General features: G+C 39.0%; 1 protein-coding gene across 1 annotated transcript in view; it reads left to right on the top strand.

Annotated features, from left to right (window-relative positions):
• Positions 1–487: 487 nt before the first annotated feature.
• TMPRSS7 (transmembrane serine protease 7) overlaps positions 488–11,187 on the top strand; it is a gene marked incomplete at both ends in the record, with an annotated part of 31,531 nt that continues 20,831 nt past the window's right edge. The window contains 6 exons of the mRNA XM_080350484.1: positions 488–538; positions 2,920–3,118; positions 3,880–4,010; positions 7,436–7,503; positions 8,531–8,724; positions 9,588–9,626. Coding sequence (XP_080206610.1) covers positions 488–538; positions 2,920–3,118; positions 3,880–4,010; positions 7,436–7,503; positions 8,531–8,724; positions 9,588–9,626 — 682 coding nt within the window. The remainder of the gene's footprint in view (positions 539–2,919; positions 3,119–3,879; positions 4,011–7,435; positions 7,504–8,530; positions 8,725–9,587; positions 9,627–11,187) is intronic.

Genomic DNA, 11,187 nt, shown 5'->3' with positions numbered 1-11,187 from the left:
AGTTCTAGAAGGGATTCAAAATGCTCTTCTTGGTTTGCAATGCTTATCTGCTATTTGCAGCACTCTTATTCAAGGTACTTAGATTTATTATCCTTCTTTCAGTTTGCTCTTATGTTTACATTTTACTTTCTATTTTTCTTGTTTATGGCAACTTATTTTGTGAAGTGTTAATGATATGTAGGTTTTAGCACTGTGATTTTGTTTTAAGAAATTGGAATCTATTCCAGCTTAAAAAGACTATGAAAAGTCTATTTATTTAATCTGACTTTTATGTCTAAAGTTACTTGATAGCATCCTTCTAATATTCACAAAAGAGCAACAGGGCAGATGAGATTACAATCGGAAACTCATCAAGGTAAATTGATGCCTCTCTTGGTCCTGGACATCGCTGTTAGCTGTCTTCAGCTTCAGAAGTAGGAGTAGTGCCTGGAAGAAGATGGAAGACTCCTTTTCAGCTGGGACAAGCAATAAAATTAATTCTGCCAGCATGGATAAAAAAAATGATCCCCCAGCAGCTAAATCTGAAGATGAACTAAGTGTAAGTAGGTGACTTAAGTATTCTTGATTTCATACACTTCTTGACACTATTAGATCTCTTATGATGTAATTCTCAAGTATTAGACTTAACATCCCAGTTATACCTTTCTGTTAATGTCAATATTTGTTTGTATATCTTCAAGATTGTTAGTAACAAGTATTTTCAGGCAACTGAAATAATGGTAATGTCAGTGTGATAATACAAAAAGCATATATTGGTGTCACAGCAGCACATTTTTCCAAAAAGAAATCGATTTCCAGGCAAGAAAGGCAACATTAAAGTAGGTAAAATGTTTTGCTTTTCCCTGAGAAGATACCGAAGAGGACTATTGTGTGAGCATTAACTCATGACAAAGTAGTAATTAAATAATTTAGTGTATAGTGATAGTCAAATTGCAATTTTAGCTGGAAACCAGTTCTAGAATACAAGAACTAAATTGCCGTACGTGATGAGAGGTGATGTACCTCTGAATAGGTCCTAGCCCACAAATGTCACAAAATCAGCTATGAGGTAGGGGAGACTCACTTTGACAATGCCTTTAAATGAATTAAGCTATTTCAAAGATGAAGACCAAAAAAATAAACAAACAAATAAAAAAGAGCCTTTTTCTTCAATTTAAGATGGTGCAGTTTTGTTTTATCTTTGAGATAAAAAGTCCTGGCTCAGGACCTCATATATACAAAGTCTGGTTTGTGCTTCATAGAAGTCTTCTCACTAAAACATTTGCTGCTTATTGCTGACGGGTGTTTGTCAACACCTGCAGTCATGGAGAACCCACAACTTCCTATGGCAGCCTTTTGAGCTCTTCCCTCTCACTAACATCAACATATTTTTGAATAATTTTCCTGAATGTTACTTATTAACTTAGCAATATTAGGTAACTTATGCTATAGTTGTGATATAAGGAAGAAGTTCAAGTGGGCACCTTTTTTTTTTAACATATATATATATATAGTTCTAATTCTGGTACAGCAGGGTATCACAGCTACACCTGTGTTCATATTCAGTGCACCTAGCTATTAATGCCTTGAGCGGTCCAGGAATCTGCCAGCTAACTGTTACAGAGATGAGACAATGAATTAACTTGAGAAAAGGTGGTTGAACTTCTAGCTGATCTCGCAATGAAGTATTTGACTGTCACAAGAGATCTCCAAAAGGAAATTTTATGAAGTCCCAGCTATTTTCCCCAGGTAGCTGTTGCTGTGCCTGCAGCATCTGGTAGACATTATTTGTATGTTTAAATGGGTTGATTGTCTTCTGCAGAGGAAAATGCCTGGAGAAGTGCCTGGTTCGAACAGACTTTCCAGAACAGACCAAACTGTAGAAAGATAAGGTACCTCTAGAAAGTAGAAACTGCTCCTGCAAATGTAGTAAGTGTCGCATAGAAGACTTCTGCACCTAGATAAGATGTTCGGGAGATATTTTGAATCTAGCTTTAAAAAATTTGGACCGTAGTTCAAAATAAACTGACGAGGTGCTGTATGTCCAACTGATGAGCTTTCCCAGGTCCCATCCCACCAAGACCTGTACTGTGTCCTCCTGTCCACAGGAGGAAACTCTCAGAAGGAGCTGGACATGCAGGAGAAGGCTCTCCATACCCACTGCTCCTCATCCTGAAGAGGGCACTTTTTTTCTGAGGAATGAATGGGTTGAGCTCACTTGTATTGGGACAGTTCTGGTTTGAGAATATATTTTTTTGTTTTGTGAATAGCAGTGTCATTTTGACCATGAGCTTGGAGGTGTCTATACACCTGTCTCCTGGTTGCTTAGCAGGGAAATGACAAGCCATTGTATTGGAACAAGGATTGACTATTTTACCATCAGGGTAACCCCTCTCTCCTACTTCACACAAAGGGAGGAATGAATGGCTGAATGTGTGTCTGCTTGTGCACCAAACATGGAGAAGCATAACAAAGGTTTGGGTCATGAGACATCTTGTTGGGTTATGTTACCAAGCTGCTGTTGAAAAGCTGTCATTTGGCAGTACTTCTCTGTGCATCTCAGCTGCAGACAGGGCAAGGTAATCCAATGTTGTGTACCCTCTGGTCTACAGAGGGCTAGTTTACACTAATGAGGTATGCACAAAGATATTAGCATTCATCCATATAGTTAATGCTGGGTAGCTGTTGCATGTTGAGCTGTTATCGTATGGTACATTGTGTTTCACATCCTTATGCATTACAGACCGACTTACTGTTATAGCTGCGTCTGGAAGAAAAGAACCTTAATTTTTGATTGGAGTCTTAAACTACTACTAAGTTAATTATAGCTGTGGGTATGCCATAACAGACAAATATATGTGGGAATCTCTTCTAGTTGTTGGTCAGCTAATTGCTTTTAGAAATGTTTCACACTTTTTGCTGTCTTTCACCTTGGTTTAGGTAGCCAACATCTCAGTCCAAATGGTAGCTGCAGAAGACAAATTGGCAAAGAGGATTCTGGCAAGGAAAAAACATGTCAAACTGAAATTGAAGAAAAAAGATAAGTTGCTGTGGAATTTTCAAAACAAAATAATTCTCTTTACCCTCATTCTATTCATTTTAGGAGTTGTAACCTGGACATTACTATGGCTCTTCATTGGTGAGTTGCTAAAAGCTCATGCCCATTTCACGAATTACTGTCCCCAATAAATAGCACTTTCAGTTGGGTTTAAGATCTTGTCCTGAAGGCTATTTCTAAAATAAACATCGACTTATTTAATGAGCCCTGAAAGACTTTGGGTTGTCTTTGTTAAGTCTTAACAAGTAATTAAATTATAAGAAGAGACATAGCTGCTGGCTTTAGAAAGTGTGATTTTTTAAAAAATTATTTTTTAAAGTGTTATGCAAAACTTTTTAATGTGATAGCTAATTGCATACACTTGACAGTTCCTATGAACTTGATTCTTCAAAATTATGACTTTTACTCTGTTTCTTGGCCTGCTGAAGGTTGAATAAGTCTTTTGTCTCTCATGCAGAATAGATTTAAAGAAGTTACTGTGTCTAATAGGACAGTGAAACCTATGTTCTCATCTTTAGAAACCTGATGTTAATACTGCCTAAGATTCATCGGGAATGCTCCAGAATCTGGATGCTGATATTGCCTTCATTATGCTGGTTTATTTGTATGGTGGTATCCTGCCTCGTGTTTAGGGAACAGGTGCTCGATTAACCATATTGTCGGACTCATCTATTCATAGAATGGTTTGTCTATGAACACATAGTCTTCTTAGTAGTGATTTCTACTGTAAGGCTGGAAAGATTAATTTGGTTTAGAATTTAATCAGAAAAAAATCTCATTGTTATTAAAAAAAAAATAGTAAAAATAAAATGGAAGCTAACTGTTGTCTTTGTTTCTTGCAGTTCAGGCAGAAAACAAAGATGCATTGTATTTTGTTGGACTATTTCGTGTTGCCAATATAGAGTTTCTCCCAGAATACAGGCAAAAGGAGTCGAAAGAATTCCTCTCTGTAGCACAGAATGTGCAGCATGTGGTAAGATGAGTGGACTGCTTGGCTAGCAAAAAAATCAGAACCGTGAACTAGAGGTGCAGCTTCCAGGTGCCGTTAAGTCTGCTGTGATGTTCTGCAATTCCCCCGGCTCCCCACCCTCCCGGAAGACTATGTACAAAGGGTTGTTATCTGGAGGTAGGAAGGAACTGACTACTTTCAGTTTGTTAATCACAAACTGAGTTTTGAAAAGGTCTGTTTGACTTTCAGATTTACTAAAAAATTTACATATTTCCCCCCACAAATTGAGGTCTATGAATAGAACTCTACAAAACCCCTTCAAAACTTAATTGCCACATTTGTGACATTAAACTGACGAAGTCTTTTGCATTTAAATTGGTGTCTGCTGACAGTCTTCTGCCTTAGAGCATCTATAATTACCCTAGAGCTCTCAAACATATTTACATTTCCTTCTGCTTCTAGGTACTCTAAAGACCATTATTCTTCTCAAACACCTTGCATCAGTCAAAGCAGAAATAGCACTCTGTTGTAGGCAGTTAAGGCTGCTCTATAGTGGGAAGAGAGGAGTAGGAATCTTGGTTAAAAGGGAATTTGACTTTAAAGATCTTTGGAGTAAGGAGGAAAAAGGCATCAGTGCCAGCTAATGAAGTACTATCCACATAAGGATTCAAGCAATAGTATGAAAACTGCAAAACAAATAAACAAAGATAACATCAGATGCAACAAGGAGATTTTTGAATAATTAATTTTTTATCTTCGTATAATACGAACTCATATTCCTGTTTTGCAGCTCTGTCTTTCCTCCCACTGCTCTAAAAGCTGGATCACAAAATACTTGACAGCAGACAGTCTGATTTTCCTAGTCCTGCCTGTTAACAACCGAAGTGCTCTCAGACTGGATAACAGACAACTCACGCAGGACATGTCCTTCCCCTGCTCTCCATGGAGCAGCTCTAACCTGCTGCTCTGAGTTAGTATCTTGCTCTTGTCTCAGAGCATCCTACCACTGTCAGACACAGTGGAGAGAGGTGACAGACAGCAGGTGTGAACTGCAAGTGACACCATCTCCTACTTGAACATACCTTGGAAGTTATTCTTTGTTTAAAATGAATTTTGCGTTGCTGAAACTGTGCTTGTTGGTGACATGACTATTGACTAAAATTGCTAGTAGGGATGTGGGGATTTGGGCATTTGCTTGTTTTTCCTCCATGAAACCTTTTTGTTCATGGCTGTTGGCCCAGAAACCACCAGAGTGTTAGTGGAAGAACCTCCAAGTCGGCTCCTTTCGCCTTGGATACTAACATTAATATATAAAATCCGTTGTAGCCTAAGCTGGAGATTGAGCCCTGCCCATTTTATTTAGGCCTTTAAAATAATTGTCCAAACTTCCTGTGTCAAACACTGAAACTTAGGTATTAATATTAACATGTTTTTTACAGCCTCTGCTTCAAAATAATCTGTGTTATAGTCCACTGGGCATTAATTTTAACTGTAAAGCAGCAGGATGAGTTCTGAATAGCTTGAGGTACATGCCACCTTGTGGCTTTAGGAGTGTGCCTCCTTGAACAAGATGAAGGCAGGTTATTGTCACTCTGGTATTATCACATAGATTTAAAGAAATGGTGCTTGGAGCTTGCTTTCCCCAAAGACAGTCCCACAGCATGAAATGAGCCAAGTTTTTCCTTCTCCATATATTCTTCCTTCTCCATATATTCTACACTGTGTGTATTTTGGAAAAAACCACAGTAATATTAAGCTGTTATTGAAGAAAACAGGTCCAAACTGAATCAAAATGGAAGAAAGTCCACATAAACATTAGAAAAAAACTGTTTAAGTGTGAAGATGTTCAACCACTGGAGCAGTTGTCCAGAGAGATTGGGGAGTCTCCATTATCGGAGATATTCAACTGGACACAACCCTGAGCAATCTGGTGCAGTTGACCCTGCTTTAAGCAGAGGGGTTGGACTAGATGCTCTCCAGATATCTCTTTCAGTGTCAGCCTTTCTATGATTCTGTGGAAGAGGCTCAGATGTATGCTGTTAACTGCATCTTAGGAGCAACACACAAAATGTTACGAGTACATGCTCATTTCCTGAAGGTTGGCCTAAGTTTCAGCATCAGGATAGGGAAGCCCTCTGTGTTTGGGATTTGCTGGGCAAAGAATGAGCACCCCTTTCAAAACTCATTTATTTGGAAAAAGCATTGTGGTATATGTCAGCCAGCCGTGAGCCCAAGATTTTATATTTCCAGGGAATATTTGACTTGCTATGGGTGCACCGAAAAGCTGGTCTGTTCATGTCTGCTGCTCTGCCTAGCTTGCCTGATGTATGTCTGGGAATGTGTGCATATTGCATATTCTTGGTGATAAAGAGGATGTTCCTAGGAAAGCCAGTATCTAGTGGAGTGCCTCAGGGGTCAGTACTGGGGCCAATATTCTTCAATATATTCATTAACGATTTGGAGGAGGGAATTGAGTGCACTATCAGCAAGTTTGCTAATGACACGAAGCTGGGAGGAGTGGCTGACACGCCAGAAGGCTGTGCTGCCATCCAGCGAGATCTGGACAGGCTGGAGAGTTGGGCGGGGAATAACCTAATGAAATTTAACAAGGGAAAGTGTAGAGTCCTGCATCTGGGCAGGAACAACCCCAGGTTCCAGTATAGGTTGGGAAATTACATATTAGAGAGCAGTGTAGGGGAAAGGGACCTGGGGGTCCTGGTGGACAACAGGATGACCATGAGCCAGCACTGTGCCCTTGTGGCCAGGAAGGCCAATGCCATCCTGGGGTGTATTACAAGGGGGGTGGTTAGTAAATCGAGAGAGGTTCTCCTTCCCCTCTACTCCGCCCTGGTGAGACCCCATCTAGAGTATTGTGTCCTGTTCTGGGCCCCTCAGTTCAAGAAGGACAGGGAACTGCTGGAGAGGGTCCAGCATAGGGCAACAAAGATGATTAAGGGAGTGGAGCACCTCCCTTATGAGGAAAGGCTGAGGGAGCTGAGTCTCTTTAGTTTGGAGAAGAGGAGACTGAGGGGTGACCTCATTAATGTTTATAAATATATAAAGGGTGAGTGCCACAAGGATGAAGCCAGGTCTTCTCGGTGGCAACCAATGATAGGACAGGGGGTAATGGGATCAAGCTGGAACATAAGAGGTTCCACTTAAATTTGAGAAAAAAACTTCTTCTCAGTGAGGGTGCCAGAGCACTGGAACAGGCTGCCCAGGGGGGTTGTGGAGTCTCCTTCTCCGGAGACATTCAAAACCTGCCTGGACATGTTCCTGTGCGACCTCACCTAGGCGTTCCTGCTCTGACAGGGGGATTGGACTAGATGATCTTTTGAGGTCCCTTCCAATCCCAAACATACTGTGATACTGTGAAAACCTTAGGCATATAACATCTCTAGGTATGGCTGATTTTCAGAAATGCTAAATCTTGATACTCTCTCTTTCAGATGAACTTGGTCTACACAACCTCCTCTTTCTCCAAATTCTATAAGCAGTCCACCGTTTCAGAAGTCAGGTAAAACTGTGGTTAATGTAAATACATTTCTGTTGTGTAGTTTACAATGTAATGAACTCACAAAAGAAGCCTATTTTTGGTGGTTACAATTTAATTTCTTTGCTATGTGCTTGTACTGATAGCAAAATACACTTACAAGCTATACCATTTCATGTCACAAAAGTAGGAGCAAACTAAAGTCATATAAGCATCTCCTTGTCTGCCAGGAGTATAATCTAAGGTCAAGAGAAATAATATCTCTAAAGAGGTTTGATGATACTTTGGCTGATAGGTCACACAGAAGTTTAACCACTTAAACATGCTGTTAGAGAAAAACTCTGCTTTATTAACTAAGCTGCATTTATTTTATAAGTACTGTTGTTGGTATAAAACTCCTCTCTACTGATAGAACAAAGGGGAAAATATACTGCAATAAAGCACACTTTATCTAATATTATGTGTGCAATTAATGCTAGAAGATTAGTTATTTCAGTCTTTATAAACTAAATATAATATCAGTTCAGGAACAGGAATTTCTGGTGTACATTTGATTTAAAGGTCTTTTTCCCCACAAGGAGGAAAAGATTGAGGTGACTATATACAGACTTTAATGTGTTGCCTAAATACTCTAGGAATCATTTCTTACATACTGCAGTGCATAGTACATGGTAAGATGTAGAATGATGCAGAGTTCTGCATTTCTGGAAATAATAATTTTACTACTTCTGTTTTGATCTTTAGGAGATAATCCAGATCTAATACAAGCGGATATTATGATTCCAATAGATCTCAAAAGTCACAAAACCTCAGGAAATCAGCCTAGTAGATATTCCCAAATGGGTGCAAAGAGAGTGTTTTTGGAATTTATTTTATTTTATTATTTTATTTTTTTAAGAGGAAAAAAAATACATTCATTGTGTAAAAGTAACAAGGCAAGATGGAAATGAGCCATACACTTCTAAATTTATACTTCATAAGTTTGTGTTAAAAGTGCAGTCTTCAGAAAACTTTCAACATTATGATAACCTGTAGAACCTTTTTATTTCAGTAACAACAACAATGGAGGCCTTCTTATTCATTTCTGGATAGTATTTGTGGTACCACAGGCAAAAGGCCAAGCTCTGTGTGAAGATTGTGTGGCTGCCATTTTAAAGGATTCCATTCAGACAAGTATCATCAACAGGACCTCTGTGGGAAGTCTCCAGGGTCTTGCAGTTGACATGGACTCCATTGTACTAAGTGGTTAGTATTGGCATATACCCATATCCTTGGGAAAACACTTTGTTAAGCAAACATTTTTATCTTGGAGTAGCAAATTCTATAAATAAACCAAAATCTTTGGTTTCTAATGCTAAAATTATTATAGGAAATAAAGGAGGGGGAAAGGAAAACCAGATTTGAGGTGAAATCAAGTTACAAAGTGTCCTTGTGAATATCCACTACAAAACTTCCTGTATCTAGAGTGCTTACGTTCATATTCAGGAGCTAAGCCTGACACCTTGTAGGCAGCTCAGATTTGGGTTAGTCTGTGACTTCAAAAGTATAAAAAAGATGAAGGATTATGGCTTCTGCATTGATCAAACTTCCATTGAAAATGGGATTCTTGTCATCCCTTTATTAAATATTAAAAAATGGATTATAAAGCTGCTCATTCGTTAAACAACTCTTCTGCCATTCCTGCTTGAGGAAGAAGTTGGCGATGTGAAATTCATCTGTTTCATGTAATTAGGTACAAAATGTTGTATGATTTTCAGCTCTATGAACAAAGAACAGAACAAACTTCAGTTGAAAGGTGAGAAAGACTTTGTGGCCAAGGGTGAGAAAATGACCCCCTGTGTACTTCTATCTCAGTCCTTCAGCTGAATTTGACTGCTTAATTGACATGCAGTCTCTTCTTGCCTCAGTCATTGAGGTATCTGGGACATGATACCTCTGAAGCTGTTTGTGGGATTTGCAGAAATGAAGGGGGCTTAGGCAGCCTTCCTTATGGAGAGAACTGTTTAATCCTGTGTGTTTAGTGTTAGGATTAAAGTATGATCGAGTTAAACCCCAAATTTTGGATTTCAGGCAAATGAGAAGACTCATACAACTCTCTTTCTATGCAGCAGGTCTTCGGTCAGATTATTGGTCAACAACAGGAACAGGTAATTCACCATTTTGGCAGCTTCCTGGCAGAGGAAAGGTGGAGAACAAAACTTTGAGTTCACATCTTAGACTCAAAGACACTTTTCAATGTTAATATAAGACAGTTCAATTCAGCCTTGGTATTTATGTCCTGACTTCCTATAAGAGTGACTGAGCATCTTGCATGCAACAAATACAGAAACTATCTGCCTTTAATCTGACTGGTAAATTTTTTAAGATGTACCTGGTGGCATGCTAGGAAGTAAACTAGTCAGTTGTTTGCTATTCACTGTGTTGAAGAGAAGATGAACCTTTTCTCAACTGGAAAGTACCGAATTTAAGTCTATTGGCTTTTATGCTGAATGATAGCAATGCCTTTGTCTATCCTTTAGGCTTGTTCCCTCCCTTTTCTCCAAGGTTAATGATGAGTTCTTCTTTTGAATGAATTCCCTGACAAAAATTAGTTTAAGGAGCTCAGTTTTGCTGGGATTATGTGAGATATTACTTATATACCTGCTTGGTTTCATGTTGTAAACCTCCCAGTAAGGTTCTTTGGCTGTGTGCAGAAACTTTACAAGCAGTTTAAAAGTACAGCACATCTACATGCATGAGTATGTAGAGCAGGTACCCAGAAAAAATGTGCTAATAGGTTAAGCAATAGTATACTAATCACCTTTACGTACATCTGATAAGTCCCTGTTAGGCCAGCAGTTGTCAATCAGCTAGGGATATGTTGGCCACCCTTGCTCCTTGACATAGGCTTACTATTCATCTCATAAAGTTGCACTGTTTCGGTTTTTTAAGGGATTTATACTTTTCCATGTCTGTACTTTTCTTTTCTGAGACCTTAAGTTGTTATACTTCTATCTGTGATTTCCACTTGTTAACTTACAAGGTTTTAGCTTGCATACTTTCTTAGTATTAAACAACTACATTTGTCAGTGCAGTGAAGTCAAGATCTCCTAGTTCTGCGGTCCACAGGCAGACTTTGGGTCACAGACCCTGGGCCATCGTTTGCAATGCTTAGACTGATATCAGCCCATAATTCGTCAAAATTCAAGACAAGTTTGCTACAGCATTCCTTTGCTCAAAACATTTCCTGGTTTAAACTGCAAAGCATAGCAATATTGGCCTTTGTCACATCTCCTTACGTGCATTTTTATTATATAAAATAATTTTGTATATTTGTGCTTACTTGTATAGCAATTTAATCTCCCAGTTAAATGTTCCAGGGGAGAGGAACTAGTAAAGTCAGATTTTGTGTTCTAAGTTATCCCAGAGTGCAGTCCCTAAAAGAAAAGAAAATCAGGAGTGGAATGTGTCACAAATATTGAGAATAAGGCTTTGTTAGGACTTACATGATATCTTTCACACAAGGAGAGAGGAGTGACCTGCTGTTTTGTAGACATCTAGACTACGCTACAGTGTAGTCAACCACAGGTGGCAAGTCATATCTATGAGAAGCATAGTGGTGGTATACAACAAAGTTGCAGAAGAACAACAGCATGGATTGCCACAGGAGTTGAGAAAGTCTTATACTGGTGCAGTTTCATTTTTTTGGATCCCTTGGGTGTGGCTGCT

The sequence above is a fragment of the Nesoenas mayeri genome (genome assembly GCF_963082525.1).
Source record: "Nesoenas mayeri genome assembly, chromosome: 1".
NCBI lineage: Eukaryota > Metazoa > Chordata > Aves > Columbiformes > Columbidae > Nesoenas > Nesoenas mayeri.
The sequence above is the reverse complement of the archived record's forward strand: the minus strand, read 5'-3'. Positions and strand labels throughout refer to the sequence as shown.